Consider the following 24509-nt stretch of genomic DNA (forward strand, 5'->3'; position numbering starts at 1 on the left):
CAGATGATGGACGAGCTGAGCACGGATGACCGTCGGAGCACCAGGGAAGTGCCAACACCACAGGATCAGCACCAGGCGGGCGCGGACCGCGAATGGAGCGCCAAACAAAGGACAGGCCTCAGAGAGCTGCCACAGATGGAGACCAAGTCAGGCGCGGATGTCTGAGGGAGCACCGGGGAAGAAACAACACATTACAAGCAGCGCCAGGCGGGCGCGGACCGTGAACAGAGCCCCCGACGCGAGATGGGCCTCAGACAGCTACAACAACTGCAGATGGTGGACTATGTGGGCGCGGACGTCCGTTGGAGCACCAGGGAAGTGCCAACACCTCAGGAGAAGCGCCAAGCAGGCACGGACCATGAACGGAACGCCACATGCGGGTCCGGCGCCAGACAACTGCCACGACCACAGATGGTGGACGAGCCGGGCGGGGACGTCCGTGGGAGCACCAGGGAGGGGTAAAAACCTCAGGAGCAGCACCTGGCGGGCGCGGACTGCTAACAGAACGCCCGACACATGACAAGCCTCAGAGAGCTGCCACAGATGGTGCCCAAGTCGGGCGCGCACGTCCGAGGGAACACCGGGGAAGAGAGAACACATTACAAGCAGTGCCAGGCGGGTGCAGACGGCAAAGAGAGCACCCAGCGCCCTCTGGGCATAAATACTGGACAAGATCCTCCAACATGGCAGTCTCAGGTAGCACCTGAAGAAGGCAACGAGTTACGTGGCCGAAATATTGTGCCAGAGCGACACAAACATCCGGCAGTAGACCCGATTACTCCACACGTCAAGATCTCACCGGCAAAGCCTTAAGAGTTAAATCAAATTTCTGTTTACAATAAACTAGTTGCAATAAGGTAATACGTTTAATATTTTACATGGAAAGCCTGTTTCAGCTTAATTGGTGTTATCTTGTGGGACTCAGCCAAAATCTGTAAGCAAAGGGGTTAATGGACAATAGATGCTACTAGCACGTATCTGTTTGAGAATTTGGGTCCAATGTGAAACATGTCTGAATGGTTAATGTCGCTAAGGTGGCCTCTCACATAAAGTACGAAATCTAGGTTTGAGTTCTGGTCCGGCCAAAATTTTCACTTATCACCATTGAATGTATTTCATTTCTCTCAGTTGCACCCGGTGTCTTCATTTTTCCTAAAATGAATAAGAGAATGGTATCTTGATGAAGTACTTATAACATTCTGCTGCATATCCAAATAGTACTCACTGTTTGTGTTTGCAGTAAAAATGATGCTCTGTAAAAGGAACATAGTTTTGCTAATTATGTGTCAATAATTATATGAAAGACAGTCATTTGAGTACACTCACCAATATTGGGAAACACTAAGTAGCATTTTGAAAAATGTGTTTTGAACAGTTTGTGTACCAATGTATTGCAAATTTATGCCAGTTTTGCTAACCAAAACAACTTTGAATATGAATAAGTGACTTTTTTAAATTTGTAGGTAATTGTCAAGGCACTGGATTATATAATCAGCTATTTGGCAGTATCTTTCTATATAAATCAATGTGTAGGTGATATAATGAAGGAAGGAGATGCATCCTTTCCAGCTATTATGTGTTTCTCCTCCCCCCCCCCCCCCCCTCGCTCCCCTTTTTCCCACACCATATTATTATTTTTTTTCTTAACTCTGTGATATCTTAAATACTGTCATTGATACAGTGGGTGCACAATATCTAAAAACCTCAAATATTGACCTAGGGCTTATCCAGCTTAATTTTATTCTCTATTACATCACTCTAGTTAACAAGAGTTAATGAGATAGATAGTTCGCCAATGAAATGTGTTAATTACAAATAATCAGAAAGTTCAAGTTTCATTATCATTGTTCACATGCAAACATATACCCATTTACTAATACCTTGATAAAGTAGATGATAAAGCTACTCCTACAAGCAATAATGAAATATGTTAGCAACATTTGCACTCATTTAAATCTGGAGTAATTAGCATCCTTAGTTAAAACATAGAATCCCATATTTTGGCAAACTAATTAATTCAACAGAAATTATTGCTATATCTGAAAGTCTTTGTTAAAATGAATCTCAATCTACCAGTCAGCTACTCAAAAATGTAAATCTTTACTTGTAATTTGTGAAAATCTAGCAAACAACAACAGCTAACTTTGATTTTAGTTACTGTAAAGATGTGAGTTGGATGCCATTGTAGGTCAGTCTGCAAGAGTTATGAAACTTACAAGATCTATGTCTAACAACACAGGAAAATGTACCACAGGTGATTTAGTACAAGCAGCTGTTCTGAAAATTACCCTGTTTTATCTAAATTGTGTGTCCAGGAGTTTTTTAATGATTTATTGACTGTTTAAATGATTAATTGGGCATTGAATGCATAATTATTATTGTGGACTATGTCAAACTTCGATAATGCTTATTGTGTCAATAGGATCACACTGTGAACTGTGTTCTTTCCAAATGAAAATACTGTGCACATCACGTTCATGCCTATTTGAAAGCTGGTTCTGAAAGACAGTGTTTTAGCAATTTATTGCCCACCCGTTCAGTGAGTGGTAACATGTTTGCCTACCATGCAGTGGGCCTGGACTCAATTTTCAGCTGTCTTGGAGATTTTTTTTCTACTAATGGACTGGGTGTTGTGTTATCCTCACCATCATTTCATCATCACTGACACCCAAGTCACGCAATGTGGCATCATCTGAAATAACACTTGCAACTTGGTGGTCGAACTTCCCCAGATGGGGCCTGCGAGCCATCAATGCCAGATGATCATTTCTTTTTTTTATATAGTAATTTCATGACTATTGTTTTCCACACCTGAAATTTTGTGAACAGTTACCTCAGGGTTAGGTTACGGCACTTGAGTAACACTATAAGACATCCACCAAGTGTAGTATGTGGCTCTATGTGTACCTGTCCTATAATTATAAATAGGTGAGACTCTATTTGGCCATAAACAGCAAATTATTCAAATCTAACTGTGACTAAAGTTTTTGAACTACACATTTCCAGTGTGATTATATTATTAGCAGTATATCACGCCCATCACCAACTTTTTAGGCAGATTCAATGGAGGCATAAGTACCAAGGCTAAATCTGTACAAGTAATGAGTATGCTACAGATTGCATGCACCATCACACATGATGAAATCGAGTGCATCATGTTGTATTCACAGGTTTGCTATAGTTACTTTGTCTGAGTCACTCCAGGTTCCTTAACATGCTGCATTTTCCAGTTTACTAAAAAGCATCTGAACATCCTCATCTGATCTTCCACAGAAGATGGGAACTGTAGGGATAAAAAACTCTTCTTAATTACCAATGAGTCAACTGTAGTTTCAATGGTTATATTTCCAACTCTGCTATTTACTTGACCCACATCCCTTCTACCTTCTGTAACTGCTTTTAGTTGCTGAATTTTTAAGTGTAATTGCACTATAACAGTCCGCAAATCCACACCTTGCTGTGTGTCCATCATGACTGATTACCCAGTTACTCTAGTTATTAATACTTTGCTACCACTACTGTTCACATGCACACCAAGCACAGCCAGTATCTGCAGCAGTCCTATCTTCAGTGCTAGATCCTGCTCTGCTGCATTGCCAAAGAGATGTTCTCTCCAACAGAAGAATGGTGTTTGCATCAGCCTTGTGCTGGTTCCATGTAGGCCTACAGATACCACACACAAACTTTCATGAATAATACAAATCTCTGTTAAACCCCATAGAAGACTGTAGGTTTTCTTCTCTCCTCAGGAATAGTGACAGGTATGGGAACACTGATAATCCCACTTTTGACAACAATTTATATGGGATCCCTGGTTCAGGATGAGTGGTGCTGGAGTGTGCGGTCATCAGGGTGAGCAGGTTATCAGTATTCATAGCCGTGGTGCAGTTGCTTTTACATAACTTTATTAATAATATAACACACACATACACTCTAGCAGTCGACAACCTGCCAGCCTATCAAATCAAACACAGCACAGATGAAGCGTGACTGGTGATGACGCAAGCACCACCCAACTTTAAAGATCGGCTTTTATTCCACATGTCCAATGAGCTGTGCACGTGGAATTAGTGGATGGGGGAAGTGTGTACAACACTGTAGGGTGAATGTTTGTGTACTTTATTTCCATGCTCTTACAGTGTATTCCATGATTTTTATTTGACATGAAGATTACCCCAAAATATAATACCATATGACCTTGTGGAATGAAAGTAAGCAAAGTATTCTAGCTTTTATTTTTATGTCACACACGTCTGAAACTTTCACATTCAATTAAGTATTTGTTTAGGTGTTTCAGGAGTTCTGTAATACAGCCCTCCCAACTGAATTTATTATCAAGTTGTAATCCCAAAAATGTAACAATGTGAATCTATTTTAATTGTGCTTCTTCATACTTTATGCATATACTGGGTGCAAAACCTCTTACGTGTATTGAACTGTCTGCAGTAAGGCTTGTGGCACCGATGAAATCGACACCAACATCGACATGCATTCATCTTTGTACTCTAAGCATTATCTTTGGCTGTTCTGCCATGTTCAGTTTAGTTCTTTGTGATCCTTGTATGTGTTGAGGTTAATAAATGAACTATTGATAAATGGGTGTGATTATTGGTGTAACCAACCCAGTATTCCCCCTTACTGGTGACCCTGAGTTGCAACGTCTTCCGTTTTCACTGTTTTACTGTGTCCACGACCTCCGCGTCGGTTATTTTTGCATGTATTATATCGACACAGCATTCGAACAATGACTTCGGCCCAGTGCCTAATGCCGGATTTTGCAATCAATATGCATCATGTTGCGGGTGATATACACCTGCCAGGACTACAACATGATGCCTCACACTCGATGATTCCGCCAATTTTGCCGGATGTTTTCGAGCCTGCAACAATAAGTGAGGTTAGGAGTGCGCATGACTCTGGCTATCAAACGCCTTTGTTCCCACCACATGTGCCCTCCCTCATCGACTGTGCAATTACCTCTTACGGATCTCCATGCAGTGAGAGACCAATGCCGATTTCTGCAGATGCTTCATCGGACAACCTACTACCGCCAGGCCAACGATTTGCCACGCCGCAATCCAAGCAGTACCATGCGGATACCTGCCACGTGGCTGGAACTGCTTCGTTCACAGGTCTACCTCCTCAGCATCCGACCATGCCCGCACCTGCCTCGGTTTAGCATCAGCATATGCCTTCCTACTTCAATACCTAGGCCTGCAACAGCAACAATAACTTGTTATCTGTGCCTGACCTCCACCTCCGTCCCACTGCTATGCCTCAGAGTTTTGTGCTACAACATTCACCTTATCTGCACACCGTTTTGAGTGCAGTGACTATGAATAGTGAACATTCACACATTCTGTCCCACATTCGACATCATTTCCCACACTGTGCCTCTGGACAGCCCACACCTCCGCAGCCTCCCTGCGACACAGGTGGCCCCGGCTCTGATCATATGTCGAGCTTTCCACAGACTAACACGTGTTCTCAAACTTTGAACTTTTTCTCACCTGTCGCCTCCACACTGGCTCCAGTCGAGCTTCCGCTACCATTCTCGGCACATCTCGGTGTCTCATCCATGTTGGTCTTCCGTGACGCGTCAATCCGAACACACCCACAACATGTTGAGCTTCCACAACTGCAATCGACACATTACGGTGTCTCACCTGCGTCGGCCTTCTGCGTCATGACGGATCGCGCTTAACCACAACGTGTCACCTTCACGCTGCCACCCGAACAGCCATCATTGCCTCATCCCCTGGAGGCACACTCTCCTGGAATACTACAGCAACAACAGCTCGATTCAGGCAGTGCCCCAACGAACTCAACTCAACCTGTTCTTCTGAACATTCTACAACGCTTACCACTGCTGCCGCCATTTAATCCCGACAGAGCAACAACCTGGTTCAAAGTTTTGGACAAAATGTTTGACCATTACAAACTCGATGAGTCAACCATGTTTCTGTGCCTCATCACCCACCTGCACGACCAGGAGGACTTGATTGCTGACCTGGTCGACGCCCTAGACTCATCTACCCGGTACACTCTAGCCAAAAAGACAGTTCTACATCGGCTTGCATGCTGAACTGAGGCAGCAATACGGCAAGTGCTCCACATCGAGCAACTAGGCAACGACAAACCTTCCCAGCTCTGGAGATGGCTACGTGCCCTGGTCAGCGCTGATCTATTCTCTGACACAGCTCTCCTCGCCATCTGGTCAGATAAACTATCTCCTCACATCCGCTTCTGGCTCAAAGGTCTCCTGAACCTGTCGAGCAAAGAATGACAATTGCTGACAAGCTACACAATGCATCACTGCTCTATTTCACCAGGCACTGCCTACCTGACAAGTCTCAGGTTCAGGCTCATCACCCTGCGGCCTGTGCCTACCGTTCCGCTTGCTCCGGGAAGCAGTAAACAAGCAACTGGGATGTCACTGGCTCCGCCCACGGTCACGCCCCCTCCTGCAACTGAATCTGCTGCAGCCACCAAACCTCGGCCACCACCACTGGCAACAAACTTTCTGCAGGAAATGCAACCGCACTACCCGTACTGTTACTTCCACACACGGTTTGGTGAGGCAGCACGGAACTGCACACCACCCTGCTACTTCCCAAACGCCAACTGCAGGTAGGTCCAGATGCCGTCTCCTGCGCGCAACATGACAGGCACCCCCCCAGTGCTCCATTCTATCTGTGAACGACCGCAAAAATGCGGCCGACTTTATATTAAAGACATTTCGTTGGGATACCTTTTCCTAGTGGACACAGGCGCCAATGTTTCACTGCTGCCTACGTCCTTAGCGTCGTCGAACACCAGCCCTCATCGTACTTCACTGCGAGCCGTGAATTCAACTAAACTACAATGCTCAGGTTCAACTTCCCACGTCGTCTCACTCTCCACAAACCACAAACTCAAGAGGACTTTTTTAGTGCGCGAAATTGATGAACCTATACTAGGCAATGACTTCTTGCGACACCACAAACTTTCACCGGACCTAGTGCAAAATTCCATGTTTCATCATCCGTCCAAGACTCACTTCCCCTGTGCTCCGTCGAGCAACACCCCCCCCCCCCCCCCGCCCCCTCCCCCTCCCCGTGACACATCGGTCTGGCTCATTTCATCCGTGCATGCTGGTCTCTGTCAACGACGTTACAAGAAACCACGCACAAGTGCCTTGTCAAGCTTGAACACATTGCTCGCCTATGCAGGGAAAACTTTGAGCTCTCCCTCCGGCTCCACGAAACACAGCTCCAGCTGTACGATGCAGTGAAGGAATTACATACACTACAGCAAGGACAAAGCAAGGTCAGTAAGAGCGCCGAATCTGCTTGCAGTCCCAGCAATCGAGCCTCTGTGTGTTTACCTCCCTCTACCCCTCGCAACTGTGCTATCAAGACTGCCATAACATGTACTGACAGTTCTGCAGGGCCACACCCTCCTAACACGACAGTGTTTGACACTCAGCCGGACACAAGTACGCATGCGCGATGAGCGTCATGTGTTCCTGAACTGACGGTTCCTACCCTGCCCCTCGTGGACAGCACCTCAAACTATGCAACTTTGGCTCCTGCGTGCCATCGTGTGACCGCCACTGACAACACAAATAGTGCACTTGCACCAAGCATTTCACCCGGGACCGTGCTGCCACAGACCGCGCCCTCGGACAATGGACTCACTAACGGCTCACGAGCTCTACCGAGCTCGCCCGAACACGGTGCCACTGCTTTGGGCCGGCGGCCATCTTGTCGCGTTGACTCCTGGGACACTTTGCCACCTCGGCTCCCGTCGGATCTGCCGACTGGCTCCAAACACCACAACCATGCCTCGCCTGCCACGCATTGTAAACAAACCGCTTCCCGTGCCGCTGGCAACATTTCCGTCATCACCAAAGGCACGGTTCACAAGCTTCGCCTCACCCAGGTCCCCGATCTCCAGTAAACCACATCGACTATGTGCCGAGCATCTCTCCGACCTAAAAAATCAGGTTTCTGAACTACTAAGCTCTGGCGTCATTGAACCCTCAGCCAGTAGCTGGTCTACACCCATACATATGATACCCAAGAAAGATGGGTCCTGGCGCATGTGCGGAGACTACCGTCAACTAAACGCATGAACAATTATGGACACCTGCCCCATATCCAACATTGCCGACTTTACCAGTTCCCTCACAGGTGGCACCACATTCTCTGTCATTAATTGCAAATGGACCTACCACCAGATCCCCATGACACCTGAAGACATCAAGAAGACAGCAATCACCACACCAATTGGGTTATTTCAGTTCAGTCTGAAAAACGCAACCCAGACCTGGCAATCCTTCATCAATGAAGTGCTATTTGACCTAAAATTCTGCTTTGCATATCTTGATGACATTCTTGTGTTCAGCTCCTCTGTCGAGGACGACATTCGACACATCCAAACTGTTATGAACACTCTCACGGCAGCAGGCATCGAGACCAACCAGGAAAAATTGCAGCTACATCAACCCGCTATCACTTTTCTTAGTTTTTGGGTCCCTGCTGATGGTATTTCACCGCCCCCTGAGAAAGTACAAACAATACTAACCCTACCCAGACCTTCGTCATTCAAAGAGCTCTGGCGCTTTCTGGCGACAGTTAATTATTATCGCCGACATCTACCTTGGGCTGCAGAGATTCAGGCTCCACTGACGGACGCCTTGGCAGACTCCAACACTTCTGGATCTCGGCCCATTCCATGGACCCCTGCTATGACTGACTCTTTCACTGCCCTCAAAAATCTTCTTGCCGAGGCCTGCACCATCGTGCATCCTCATTCCCATTCCAATGCACAGCTTTTCATCACCACAGACATGAGCGATATTGCCATCGGCACTGTCCTTAGCCAGACAATCGACGGCCAAACTTCGCCTCTGCAGTTCTTCTCGTGCAAGCTCACCAATGCACAACGGAAATATTCCGTGTTTGACAGGGAGTTGCTCGCGGTCTACAAAGCGATCAAGCATTTTAAGACTGACGTTGAGGGACGCCCTTTCTATGTTTTAACGGACTACAAACCCCTGACTGTGGCCATTACAAACCCGCCAGCTGACCCGCCTCCTCGCCGCTTCAGATACATGGACTTCATATCACAGACACATAAAGGGTGCTGACAATATAGTTGCTGATTTCCTTTCACTAGTCAATGCCGTCCATTTGCTGTTAGACCTCTCTGAACTGCGTAACCTCCAACCTGCCGCCGAGGAAACACAAAACCTGATTTCAGACTCTACTTCTTCACTACACTTCGTCCGCACCACCTTCCCTGGCATTTCTGGTGAGATCTGGTGCGACGACAGTATGCGCACATTATGCCCCTTCATCCCAACCACGCTCTGTCGAGCTGTCTTAAACGCATTGCATAATTTAGCCCACCCCGGTGTTCGTGCATCCGCCCACCTTGTAGCGGAGTGCTTTCTGTGGAGAAATGTCAGCAAGGGCTGCAAGCAATGGGCACACTCCAGCATCGCGTGCCAACGCTGCAAAGTACACAATCACACTTGACCCCCCCTCGGCGCCTTTTCAGTCCCTCCTGGGCGCTTCCAGCATATTCATATTGACATTGTTGGCCCTCTCTCCCCATCTAACGGCTTTCATTATGTTCTCTCGTCGATCGACCGAACAACTCGCTGGGTCAAGGCAGTCCCCCTCCCCAATATTATGGCAGAAACTGTTGCTCGAGCTTTCGTCAAGTCACGGGTATCGCCTTTTGGATGTCCAGCTATCATCACGACTGACCAGGGCAGACAATTTGGGTTGGCCCTGTTCAATGGGATTTGTAACATTTGCGGCATCCAGTGCATCCATACCACAGCATATCACCCACAAAGTAACGGGCTAGTCGAGTGTTGGCACCGCACTTTCAAGGCGGCTCTTCGATGCCACGACTCTTTATGGATGGAGGCCCTTCCCCTTGTGCTACTCGGCATTAATGCGATCTATAAGGAAGATCTCAAAGGCACAATAGCCGAGTTCATATATGGCCAGAACATTGTTCTCCCTGACGAACATGTGAGCCCTTCCACTTCTCTCCCTCAGTCTGACTTACCTTCCTTCGTGGACAATGTCAGACACCACTTCATCAACTTCCATATCCCTCCGCCCACCAGCCATTCCTGCCCTAAGGTTCACGTCCCAAAATCTCTGGACAATTGCGAGTATGTCAAGCTCCGAGATGACACTGTCCGTGCGCCCCTCCAACCTCCATATACCAACCCATACCGAGTGCTCCGGCGCTCAGCCAACACCTATGACATCCAGATGAAAGATTCAGCTGTTACAGTCTCTCTCTACAGACTTTTAAGCCTGCTCATGTCGAGCCTTCTTCTACCCCCCTTCAGGCTACGACCACGCCACTCACTGTCGTGGCTCACGACACTCCGACCACTCCCTCCATGTCAGACTTACACACTCGATCAAGTGACTTCCAGCTCCAATCGTCGAGCTCTCCTCCGATTTCGCCCTCTACTCTGGTCTCACGCACTCCGTCGAGTGACTACATGCTCCCCACATCGAGCTTACCTAAGATCACGCCCTCGCCGCCGGGCCCTTCGCCGGTCCCTTCGACCTCTCCACGATCCCCTGCCTCACCTTGTCCAGGTTTCTCATGGCCCCCCATCTTGAACGTGCCCTCCCTCGAGGTGTTTGTGCCTGTCCCCCTGGACGTAATCCACGACATCTCAATACTGTGCGATTATACACTGTTTGTCATGTGTTTCTCTTCATCCAGTGCTCATGACACAACCTCCGTCATTCCCTGCCATCTGGTGAAATGTGTTCCCCTCCCATCCGATGTTGACCTGAACATGCTTTGTGTGTTCGCCACGTCCACTGGAGACAACGTCCACTGTTCAAAGACAGTGAGTTGGCTATAGCACGCACACACACACACACACACACACACACACACACACACACACACAAAATTAAATTGCAGTGACTGAGTTGGACCCATGTGAGACAAAACAAGTAATTACTTCCTAGTCTGATGATGACTGATGGTTTAATTGACTGGTCTCTAATATCGAGAACTTTTGTTTCCTATTAGTGAGATATAGCTCGAACCATTTTGCAGCATTGCCTATGACAAAATAGTATTCTAATTTATAAGGGGAGTCAAATGGAAATTTATTTATTGTATTTTTTTATTAACTGTTTAGGCCTGTATGTTATGTATACATATCTACTAAGTAAGACAACAGAATTTTCAATTTTGTACAAACAGAAAGCACATAACTTCATACATGCCTAAGTGATAACTTATACATGGTACAAATATCAGTTTACTTTGACTAAAAAATGCGGTATTGCATCATAATTATTACAATGTTTAGATTTTACATAACCAAATATAAAGAGATTTCAATTTAGTTTAATATTAGTACTCACTCAAAGAGTATAAGCACTTGTCAATCAAGAATGATTTGTTTCACTTTGAACAAGTTTCCTTTGCAACACCTTCTAGAGCTCGGCCGTTTGTTATACCATATCTGGCTGTTAATGCATGGACTATCATCTGTTATTTTTAGCTTAGTTCTTTGTTTGTAATAGCAGTCTTTCTTTCTTGTGTTATAGACATGCATATCAAAGCACTTGGTTGATTTGTTTTTGTGTGCCACAAAAAACGTAATTAATTTGTACGATGCAGTGAGTAGACATTGAGACATCTATGATGTACAAACATTTCCCTCCATGAGTCTCTGTACCTTATTCCATGGACAATCCTGATTGCTCTTTTCTGCATGGTTAATAGTCTGTCCAAATGTATGTTAGCATCACAGCTCCTTATCTCTATCCCATAATGAATATGAGCACAAATTGTCTCATAATAAATTGTTTTTAATGCCTGTTCAGAAACTAGTTTTGATAGCTGACTAGTTAGATGTAGTGAACTACTGATTTTATATTAAAAACAAAGATTCCATGACTTACCAAACGGGAGAGCGCTGGTAGACAGACACAATAAAAAACACACACACAGAATTTCAAGCTTTCGCAACCAACGGTTGCTTCGTCAGAAAAGAGGGAAGTAGAGGGAAAGATGAAAGGATGTGGGTTTTAAGGCAGAGGGTAAGGAGTCATTCCAATCCTGGGAGCGGAAAGACTTAACTTAGGGGGAAAAAAGGACAGGTATACACTCGCACACACACACACACACACACACACACACACACACACACACACACACACACACACACATCCATCCACACATATACAGACACAAGCCCATGTGGAATGTTTCTTTCTATTTTATTTATATCATTAATTTGAACCAAACAATTATGTTTGTTATTGTCACTGTTGCATTTCAAAATCTTTTCAGTCATCTTACTTTCTCTTTTTGTTTGTACAAGTAGTTTCACTTTGTATTCATCTTCCCTTTTTCCCATAATCTACCATACATTTAATCCTGCCTAAATATACTCAATAATACGTAATTTACTTCCAAACCATAACCTAAAAATTTATAACGCTTTCAACATTACCGCTGCTATAAAATCCACTGTTCCCAGTTTATAAACATTTCATGTAACCTCGTGAATACTATTTCACAGCTTCAGTTCCTTTCACCCATTAAACAACCATTTCAGCTATTTCCAACAACTTTCGTTTCATTTCCATTCCTGTTTTTTCCCACATAACTGAACATTTTTTAGCAGCTTCCCACAGGTTTAAACGTTATTATTTCTTCACCAGACAATTGTTAGCCTCATTTTCATAAACTGCCAGTACATAACCAGTCCTTTGAATACATATACACGCAGTTTTTCGAAATTTTCCAGAATTTCTCCACCCTTTAACATGTTTTGGAGGCAACACAATTACCTAACCTTTGTACCCATCGTTGTTCACCAACCTTAGTTCAGCACAGCATCAACATAGCTCATCTCAAACCAACACTTTTTCGACTTTTATCACATCTTTATCTCTCCCTATATATTTTTATTTTCACTTTAGCCTCATGTTACCCTTTCCACCTTCTAATACCATGTCACCCTCACAACATCCCTACAACGACCCCATTAAATTTTATTTACATTCCCTCTGCAAACATGCCTTCACCCTAGCCGAAAGGCTTGTGTCTGTATATGTATGGATGGATATGTGTGTTTGTGCGAGTGTATACCTGTCCTTTTTCCCCCTAAGGTAAGTCTTTCCACTCCCAGGATTGGAATGACTCCTTACCCTCTCCCTTAAAACCCACATCCTTTCGTCTTTCCCTCTCCTTCCCTCTTTCCTGACGAAGCAACCATTGGTTGCGAAAGCTTGAAATTCTGTGTGCGTGTTTGTGTGTTTTTTATTGTGTCTGTCTACCAGCGCTTTCCCTTTTGGTAAGTCATGGAATCTATGTTTTTAATATATTTTTCCCATGTGGAATGTTTCTTGCTATTTTATTTATATCATTAATTTGAACTACTGATTTTATTACATATAAAATTGATATGGTTTACACATCGTAGATTTTCATCTAGGTAAATATCAAGAAAATTGCAGTCTTCTGCATCTATTGCTTCAATTCCGCCTATATTACTGACAGCAGTTTGGTGTGAATTTTTGTGTTTAAATGGTAGTAACTGTGACTTGCTGATATTAACCTTCAAACTTCAGTCCTGGAAATAAGTAGTTATTTGATCTAGTCCCTCAGTTGCAACTAGTGTTAAGTCATCATTTTGTTTGCCAACAAATAACAGTGAGGTATTATCTGCGTAGGTTACCAACAGGGAGTTGATTAGTGGCTCTATATTATTCACATATACAAGGAAGAGGAAAGAGCCTGAGACTGAGCCCTGGAGTTCACCATCTGTGACGATTCATATCTGGACTGGAAATTTATAACCTGATCATTGATTTTGTAAGTCAGCTTTGTACACTGCTTATGATTAATTAGGTATGTAGCCAGCATTTGCGTGGACATGGAAGACAGATGGGAAAAATAATAACTAAATTGTTTAGTATTTCAAAAGTAAACACCATATCTGTTAATACATTTGTCCTGTTGTGGGACAAGATGGTCAATGCCATCGTGGAAAAATGTTTGCAGTTGTCTACAGAACGATGATTGGACCAAAGCACACACTGCTTCATCTGAAGCAAATCAACAGCTGATAATATCTTTCTTCAGGTCTCTAAAAATATGGAAACTGTGTGGGAAAAGAGCAGTACTACATGGAGGATGTACAAGCGCTTCCCAGTGACATTTCTGCACTGTGGTCGAAACATCCTGTCCAGTGTTATTGCTGCCAAAATGATGAATTACTTCACTGAACTGACCAGTTCAGAATTCTTAGTCAATGACACCCTGGAAATAGTGAGGAAGAATATTCCCCAGGATGACATCAAAATCCTTCCCTCATTTCCTCAATACTTCCATGTCAAACTGCTACATTCTCTCATCAATGGCTAGTTTGATATAACACATTCCAACAGGGTTAATTCAGCCCCTTAACTGCTTACACAGTAGTGAGACGGCTTTTGTGCCCATTTATCATCAGGAACATAATGCTCACCTGAGCACCCATGTCAACTAGAATTTGTATTCAGCTTCCACAAATTTTCCCCCAATCATGTTTGCCACTTCTTTAAACCCATGGAAGTTGACAGGATGGGCTGATTTTACTGGGAGCATGGAGGGATGGCCCCTCTTCCATTTTCCTGGTTCATAATCCCCTTACTCCTTTAATTCTGAGATTGACTGTGACCGCAGTTCACACTACATCTCAATCGAGGGAAGTTAATACCCAAATTTCCAGCCTCACTACATTAGGATAACTAGGAGCTTAACACCTGTTGGCGGTATGACAAACAAGCTGCATCATCTCCAAAATGTCTCACTTTTGGCCACACAGTAAGGGTCATTATTTCTTAAGGGTGTTGTCACAAATAGCTCTGTTTCTTCATGCAATATCATGAGGTAGACTGCTTCATTTAAAGAGAATGGTGATGCCACCTTGACTTCATGCACCCTGATGCAATGATTTGCAGCTTTATACTGTAGATAAATACATGTCTGACCAATGACCAATCTTTCTATTTTTTTCATTTGTCAAGACACTTCCAACGCCACTTTCCCACCTTTACAATCATTCAAACATGATACGTAAGAGTGCAGTTACATATTACATCATATTGGTTGTGTTTTATAAGTAATTGAAACAGCACCAACAACTATGTGGTTGGGCCTTATATACAGGTATGTGTTCATCACTTGGGTGTGAATACACAATAAATGAATCATAAATCATTGGTACTGCAGTAAGATGGCGGCCAAAGAAGATACACATTTGGTGAGTTCTGTTTTTAGTAGTAAAAATCACATGTTTAAGTGTTCTCTGTGCAAAAAATACAATGCAGTGTGTGATAATATGTGCGTGCCATGCCACATCTAAATTAAAAACACTGGGGAAAAAAGAACATGTAAACTCTCGTGTATATACAAGTGTTAGTGATCAGCCCGGTAAACACAGACCTTTGCAACAAAATTTGGATGATATTCTGTGTGAATTAGCAACAAAAGAAAAAATCATTGACATCCTGTGTGATGACATAGTAAAGCTAAAACACGACTTGATATATCTTCAGTCACCGAACAGTGTTAATACATCGCCAAATAAAAGTTGTGCTGAGTTTAATAGGCCTAAAAAGTTCACTCGTCAAAAACCAGATGAATCTGTTGTCCAAGTGCCATTAAATAATTGTTTCAGTGTTCTTGAAGAGAATAGAAATAGTGAATACTCATTTTCTGCTGTACTGTCAAATAAAAGTGTGTCAGGGAAGAAATACCTTAAGGTAAACATCCACTCGGATAGTCACGGTCATGGATTAGCAAAAATCTTACGTGAAGATCATGATGTTAAAGTTTGAAGTTATGTGAAACCAGGAGCACCCTTGTATGAAATCGGAAAAAACATAAAAGACGGGTCTCCAACAAATATAAATGAATATGCAGTAATAGTGGGGGGGGGGGAGCCAACGACCTTTATAAAAATGAATTGTCGAGTGCTGTCCAAAACTTGAAGAGGATACTTGATTCTAACAATAGTAAAACAATGATACTCATGGGAACTCCACATAGACATGACCTTACATTTGAATCATGCATAAACAAAGAAATAACCGAAGCTAATGAACAGTTCGAAAATATATGTAAACTGTATCTAAATACTCAGTTTCTGTCTGTCGACTTCCTACTTAGAGACAGCTTCACGAGACATAGGTTGCACCTTAACAGAAAGGGCAAGAAACTTCTCTGCAGAAAAATTGTGGAAACGCTGCCTGTAAGTACCAAAAAAACAAATTACTCACCTAGAACAGTCCAACCTTCAGTACCTCAGCAGCAGCTCAACTTTCCAAAATTACTGCAACAACTCAATTCCCAACAGTGGACTCACTATTAATAGCATTAGAAAATTCACCATCATCAGCGAACTCAAGAGAGCCAACACCTGTGGCAGCATTACCAGGATTAATTGCTGACACAACAGAGACTTCACCAAGGGCAGCAAAACCTTAATCAACTGAAGGAAAATCACCCTCATCAGAATCGATTGCAACAGCAGTACTTGCATCAAGAAATAATGTTGCTCCAATGGTCATTCAAGAAATCACATCAGAATCCAGAATAGACCTACCAACAATTTCAGAAGAAGATCAGGGGTATCATCACTCCCACAAGCAGAAGAGGCTTTCCCAGCATCACCTCAGGAAGATATACTGCCATCAAGAATAGTTCCAGAGCCAAAAGATGAAGCATCATCAGCACCCAGAGTATCATTTGCAGCTGTTGCAGAACCATCAGAGCAGCTAACAGACAAGGATTCTTCACCAACCCAAGGAGAAGTGCCACCTGCAAGGAAAAGGAGCCAGAGGTCCAAAAAAGCTGCAGTTCATAATGAGAATTTTTTATGGTATCATCACAAGGAAAGGAAAATTGTGTCATAACTACACCTCCAAGTAAGCCTAATGTTAATACTTTATGAGAGACTAACCCAATCAACCACCTCAAATCTCCAGCCAGTGCTAATAAATTTGCTGTTTACCATCAGAACATTCAAGGCTTATTAAGTAAACTAGATGAGCTATCCATTAACATTTTAGATAAGGACTTTATTAATAATACTGATGTATTCTGTTTTAGTGAACACTTTATTAAACTTGGTTGTGACACACTGCAACTGAATAACTATAACCTAGCAGCTCTTTACTGTAGACATTCTTTAGATAAGGGTGGAGTGGTGATTTATGTTAAGAACAAAATAGCTTATAGATCTTCAGATTTGAGTGAATACTGTATTGATCAACATTGTGAGGTTTGTGGAGTCGTAATCTGTACTGATTTCTCTGAAATTACTGTCCTTTCATTTTATAGGGCTCCTACAGGCAAAATCTGTATTGTTCTGAAACAGTTAGAATCTCTGTTAACTCATTTCTTTGCAAAAACAAAAGATATTATAATTGTAGGTGATTTTAATGTTGACTTTCTTACAGATAACATGGGAAGAAATGATTTATCACATTTGATAAACTCTTTTAACTTAACAGCACTGGTGGATTTTCCCATTAGAGTCACAGCTAATTCTACAAGTCGAATTGACAACATCTTCTTAGACAGCAGTAGAATTCTAAACATAACTGTAAAACATATAGTGAATGTGCTCTCAGACCATGATGGTCAACTACTTTCAATTGATAATGTTAGCCCTCTTTGTAAGAACAATTCCTGCAGTAAAACTTTCAGAGTAATTAACACACAGCCTATCGATGGCTTCTGTAATTCCCTACAAGAAGTAGACTGGGACCCGATTGAGCTCTTTGACAATGTTGATGACAAGTACAATGCTTTTCTAAATGAATTTATCTGCCTATTAGAAGTGGCCTTTCCTAAAAGGGCTGTCAAATCCAAACACGAGACCTACTCTAATAAAAACTGGCTAACTCTGGGCATTAAAACGTTTTGCAGAAGGAAAAGGAATCTGTACGCCTCACTCAAATCCAGTTATAGTGTAGAAAAGGAAAACCATTACAAACTATACTGCTCTATCCTTAAAAAAGTTCTAAGAAGGGCAAAGAGTATTTCTATAAAATCAAAAATTGATGTCTCTAATAACAAAATTAAAACTATATGTGGCCTAATAAAAAGGGAAACAGGTAAAATCCCTGCTGTAGAAAACACAATAGAAATTAAAACAAATGATACCATTCATGAGAATGTTGAAATAATCACTGACATTTTTAACAACCACTTTCTGGCATCAGCAGTACTAACTGGAAAAACATGTTCTGTTAATGAAGCCATGTTATCCCTTCAAAAAGCTATTAATAAAAAAACCAAGCAGATTAAAGTGTCTCCCGTCACAGTACATGAAATTGAGAATATAATTAGAGAGAGATGAAGAGCTCTTCAAGATAACTGAAGGAGTGCTATAAGCTTATAAGCAAAATACTGTGCCACATATTCAATGAATCCATCCAGCATGGGATTGTTCGTGAGAGACTAAAGTATGCTATTGTCAAACCTCTCTTTAGAAAAGGCGATAAAGCCAACATTACCTACTATCGGCCTATCTCCCTTTTAACAACCTTTTCTAAAATTCTTGAGAAATTGGTTCAGAAAAGACTTATTGAACACCTCATGCATTATAAGGTATTAAACAGTAGCCAGTTCGGATTTCAACAGGGTGTATCAACAGAACAAGCTATATTTTCCTTCACCCATCAAATCTTAGAGTCTTTTAATAATAAATTATCTCCTGTTGGTATCTTCTGTAACCTTTCTAAGGCCTTTGATAGTGTTAGTCATGGAATCCTCTTAGCAAAGGCTGAATATTATGGTATAAGTGGCTCAGTTGGCTCATGGATTAAATCCTACCTAGCTGGAAGAAATCAGAAGGTCATGTTGAACGACTCTGAGGGGTACTCTGTGTCATCTAGCTGGGGCTCTATTGGCTGTGGTGTTCCTCAGGGCTCTGTACTTGGCCTCCTTCTCTTCCTCATCTTTATCAATGACCTTCCCTTGCATACTAGCTTTAAAACTCACTTTACTCTTTTTGCTGATGACACTCTCCTCATCAACGAAACTCCCAACCTCAATTTTGAGGAATCGGCCAATATTGTCTTTAGTGAAGTATGAAATTGGTTTGTAAATAATCAGATATCACTAAATGTTAATAAGACCCAGTTTGTGCATTTCCAAGTAAGGAAAGAAGTTGAGGAACAATTAAGTATTACATTGAATGATAGTGAGTTACTACAAGTTGAGTCAACCAAGTTTCTGGGTGTACACATTGACAACAGTCTAAAATGGTCTGAACATATTTTGCACCTCCACAAAGAACTCAGCTCAGCAACATTCGCTGTTCGTATTATTTCCACTGTATGTGACCGAGCAACCACAAAAACTGTTTATTTTAGTTATTTCCATGCATTATTGCTGTATGGCATAGTTTTATGGGGTAATCAGCCACTATCCAAAAAAATATTCATTGCCCAAAAGAGAGTTATTAGGATAATGAGCGGAGTCCAGCCTAGACATTCTTGTAGGAACCTTTTCAGATAATTAGGGATACTGACAACTGCATGCCAATATATCTACTCCCTGTTATGTTTCATTGGTAAAAATGAACGATCGTACAAAACCAATGATTCATACCATACCCACAATACCAGGAGAAAGATGGACCTCCATTATGAATCAAAAAATCTTACTATTGTACAAAAAGGAGTCTATTACATGAGCTGCAAGGTGTTCAATGCTCTCCCACCATTATTGAAATTACTTATCCATGAGCTTCCCAAATTTAAACAACAGCTCAAACAGTATTTATTAGATGATTCCTTCTATTCAGTAGAAGAATATTTCAGTAGAGTTAACTGTAATTGATTTTTACATTTACTAATTTGATGTGCTATTGTGCATTATGATACTCACAATCACTGTTATCATAACTGTGTCTTTCATTTAGCTATTAAGATCTACCATATTTTTAATGTAATTTTTTCTATACCTATTAATGTGTATTTTGTCTTATACCAGATATCCTCTTGCAAGAGGTACTTTTATGTATTCCTTTTGTATTATTTGTAATAATTCTGACATGTCCTACATCCATGTGAATGCCTCGCAGTATTGGATTTATGGGATATAAATAAATAAATAAATAAATAAATAAATTCGCTGTGTGCGCTGCAGCTTCCTCTAGTAAGATATCATTATGAGTAGTTTCTCTTCCCAAAGTATTAGTACAACACAAAAAAATCAGGATTCTGTTGGCAAATGTCTCAAAATCTTCACCTGGTCTTTGGCAGAGGGTAGATAACTTAACATAATAACAACTGACAGTTCTCTTGTCTGCATACCTCTGTATTAACCCCCGCACCAGAATTGCAAACTTTTCAGCATTCTTCAACATATCTACTGATTCAACATAAGTATGCATGAGCCATAACTTCAGTTACACGACGTTAAACAGGAAACCCTCTAGTCACAAGAAAATGTGAACAATCTACTGGATATTATGAAGATAGGTGGATGTATCTTTGGAGAATTCCCTCAATAAGAAGGGGATGAATGTAAAACCAGTGAATATGCTCACAATATTAACTGTGAGGTTCTGGTGTTGCCTTGGGCTTCCATAGGCCCCTCAATGGTAATGTGAGCATACAAATTTTTCTCTAACACAGATAATTGTGTTTTGATCTGTGCTAACTTGTCTCTAACATGAGATTTTTAATAGTCAATGTGTCAACCCACCCCTGTAGAGCCTCAAATGGCTCTTCATTACTGGCCTCCTTCTGTGACCATGTGATTGTCATACTTCTGTTTAGTAGAGGAGGGGGCAAAATGTCCAATAAAAGGTTACAACATCAAGCAACAAACTGTCCCAACTTGGCACACAATGTCTGCAGAAAAACTATTTTGTTTGGCTGTTGCAGATGACTCCCCTCAGTTGGCAACTGCAATAACTGGTGCAGGAACATTTACAGTCACTGTGATGAGACACTATGTAGTATGGTTTGATGCTTGACTGGTGGTAGCATGGGCTGCACACGAAGAGTGGTGGTAGATGCAGGAGGCTGTGGCTGCAAATATGCACTACCCGCAAGGCAGCAGCATAGTTGGCAGGGACAGCTGGCTACAACTACAATGAAGAGGAGACGCCTCAGCACTGAAGTCTGAACCTTAAGGTAGAGCAGGTTTTGGTGGTTGCATATTGGTAACCTACATCAACAGTGGGTGGCACACAGCATGGACCATGGTATGGACAACTCGGCCATTCAGGTGGCCGTTTAGCAGCGAGGCAATGATGCCGGCAGGTCCAGTCACACAGCAATGGATGTGGAGGTGCCATTAGGCAACAAACAGCTGGTGAGTTCTAACTCTGGGTGACGGCAGCAGCAGCAGGTTAACCACGCTGCCCATATGCAGCTCATTCTTGCACTCTACACTATGCAGGAACCATAGGTGAGCACACTACATGCATGTGGATGGCAAGCTCACAGAATATCCTTGAAGCAAGCAAGGGCCAATGAGGCTGATGCGGCAACATGTGTCCACAGCAGGGTGTGCATGCCATATGCTAGAGAACAAATCTGTGATGGTTGTGCTGCGCTAGTATTAGTCCTAGTCGAAGGAAAGGGAAATTTTGTCAAAATTCAATGATGGCATGGTTGGGCAATGAAATCTGTGGCAGAGTGTGGTAACAGTTAACAGTCAGCTGGCCAGACAAGGTAAACATGGCATTCGCGGGCGCAGAGCTGTGATGAAGGTATTGCACGCACAATTTGTTTTGAGTGGAGCAACAATAAGGCAGGAAACTGCAGCTTTGCTTTAAGTTATTGCGATGTATGAGGTGGGGCACTAGGCCAGAGCCAAGAGTGGCAATTTGTAAGTGGCTGACGTGTGGGAATTTGTCCCTGCCATAGTTTCTGTCTCTCTCTGACACTATGTCAGAAGCGAGGGAGAAACCAATGTAAATAGACGGACAATTTTAGCTTGGGACAGTGTGTGCCAGGTCAGTCGAGCATTGGTATGGTCCTGCGCTGGTCTTCACTTATAGGGGCCAGTTTTGCAGCAATGTTATAAATATTCTGCATAAACTTGTACTTTGTTTCTATGTTCTTGTTCGGGCTATATTCCGCCTCCGGGGACACAACACCAGGTTAGGACGGAACGGCAGCCTGGAACTTGGAGATCGCATGGTCTGCCTGAAGGAGGGCAGTGACAGTCATCTGCAGCAGGTCCAGGAGGGACTCGGTTCCACTCGAATCTACAGGCCATGTTTGCTTACCACCTGGCGTACAGGGGTCTGGGCGAAGTTTACACTGCAGGAGGCACAGCAGCGCTGTGACAGCGCTAGAGACCATGGCAGATGTTGCCATCCAGCAAGCACCACTAGTGGCAAGTTGTGGCACAGCGTCCAGCAGGGTGTGGGTTTGAGTCCGGTCCTGTTCTGGGGGCAGCGGCGGCCCGAGGGCCATGGGTGACCAGTACACCCACCTTCATCCCATGGTCGGACAGAGCAGACCAAGTGGGGCAGAGGGCGGCAAGGTCCAGGGACTGTAGAAGTCTCCAGAATCGCGGGCAGTGGAGCGGCACCAGTCACAGTGCCTCGGTGGGTGGCAACTGCGAGAGCGTGGCCGACTTCCATTGGCGGGAAACCTTGATGATGACAGCAGCAGTGTCAGCATTCCAGGAGTTTGCTGAGCTGGCTGGACTCGCGGGACAGCATGCGGACGGCATGCTGACACTACGCTTCACCCATCAAGTACTGTAAATTATCAGAATAAACAAATGTTACCGAATACTACTGTATCACTCTGCACTGCACCTTGATGCTCTTGAACTTGCTTGGTGGGTCCCGGCTTCAGCTCTGCCATCTGGAGTCTCGGATTCGATCCCCCGATCCCGCAACAGTTGGGTCTGAGTCCCAGGCAGTGGCTCACATGTGGTGAGGCTTCACTGCATACCATGCTACGGGCTGGGTTCTACCCCAACATGGTGTTAGAGTAACATGCATCGTCAGCCAGCATGTCTGCATCCTGCAACAAACAGGAATTCAACATGACGGCATGCATCCTGCAGCATCCAGTCACAAAAAAGTATAGCTTGTTAAATGACCTTAAGGTGAGTCAGATCCCATTGATTGGCACCAGGATGAGGAAATCCAGTGAGGATAGTGTTTAAGAAGTACAAGGAAGTCTGTTAGATAAATGGCCTGATAAGTTTCTTGATTAGGAATATGGAGGGCACATGTGGGGAAGATGTCAACCGTCTGAAGGGGCCCTGATGATGGAAATATGTTGCAGGAAGGAAGAGTGCAGGAGAAGGCATGTTGCTAGTTTCAGAGATGGTTGCAGAGACTGGGCTTGGCACTATGCTTCCATCTACCATGGCGTCATGTGAGTATACCCCCACATGCCCACTGATTAACGACTACACTGACATTTGCTAGGCATCCAATGGTCAGCAACCATTAATCTTGAGAACTATGCTTCTCCAGCATCAGCATGAGCTGTGGGTGCAGTCTCCCATCAACTAATAAATCTTGAGCAGATAAAAAGAAAATTCTTCCAGTGCACGAAAATTTAGAATAAAGTCTTTCTGAACCTCTTCAGACAGTGGCTGCTTGCACAGCTGCAATAGATACAATTTTGTATGATGAGGAGCTCAATAATTATATTTATTCAATATCTAAACAATGAAATATGTTGTGCACAGTAAGTACAAAAAGTGCATACAGATGAAATATTTTAACATAATTTTGATGAAATATTTACAATGTTTTGATAGATTACTACGCTGAATTTAGTATTTATTTGTGTTGATCATATCTTGTGATTGTATTGGTGAATTATAATTTATTTAAATTTCTGTATATTAACTTATTCATTTACTTAAGAAAATGTTTTTCATCTCTTAGAATGTAAATTTTTATGCAGTATTCAAAACTTGCCCTGGACGTGGATGGATACAATGGAATACAAAAACTGCAAAGGACAAACAGCACATGATTTAGAAATTTTAGTTTTGGATCTTCGAATGTTCACAGCCATTATAGACCAGGAACCATCCAGACTATGGTCCCAGAAATTAAACAATATAAACTGGACCTGGTGGTGGTACAAGAAACAGGATGGCTAGGAGAAGGAACTCACAAAGAGGATGGATACACACTATTCTATGGTGGATGTGTAGATAAACATGAATTCGGCACTGGTTTTGTAATACACAACAAAGCAGCAAATTCGGTGAAGGAATTCAAAGCTGTTAACAAGAGAATATCCTACATAGTACTTGGGAACCAAGAGTCAGACATCACATTCATCAATGTTCATGCCCCAACTGAGGATAAAACAGATGACAAAAAGGAAGAGTTCTATCACCAACTAGAACAAACAATTGAGAGCACACCAACTAGAAATATCAGGATAGTGCTGGGAGATTTTAATGGAAAAGCAGGAAAGAAGGAGGAGGAGGAGGAGATTAGTGTTTAA

At 43.0% G+C, this 24509-nt stretch overlaps 1 protein-coding gene across 1 annotated transcript; it reads left to right on the plus strand.

Moving 5' to 3' along the window:
- Nucleotides 1–243: 243 nt before the first annotated feature.
- Nucleotides 244–24509, plus strand: LOC124556237 (craniofacial development protein 2-like). The gene is made up of 3 exons (XM_047130226.1): nt 244–458; nt 16661–16924; nt 24065–24509. Exons 1-3 carry the CDS (start codon nt 244–246, stop codon nt 24507–24509), a joined length of 924 nt encoding a protein of 307 aa, XP_046986182.1.

Source organism: Schistocerca americana, chromosome X (genome assembly GCF_021461395.2).
Source record: "Schistocerca americana isolate TAMUIC-IGC-003095 chromosome X, iqSchAmer2.1, whole genome shotgun sequence".
Lineage (NCBI taxonomy): Eukaryota > Metazoa > Arthropoda > Insecta > Orthoptera > Acrididae > Schistocerca > Schistocerca americana.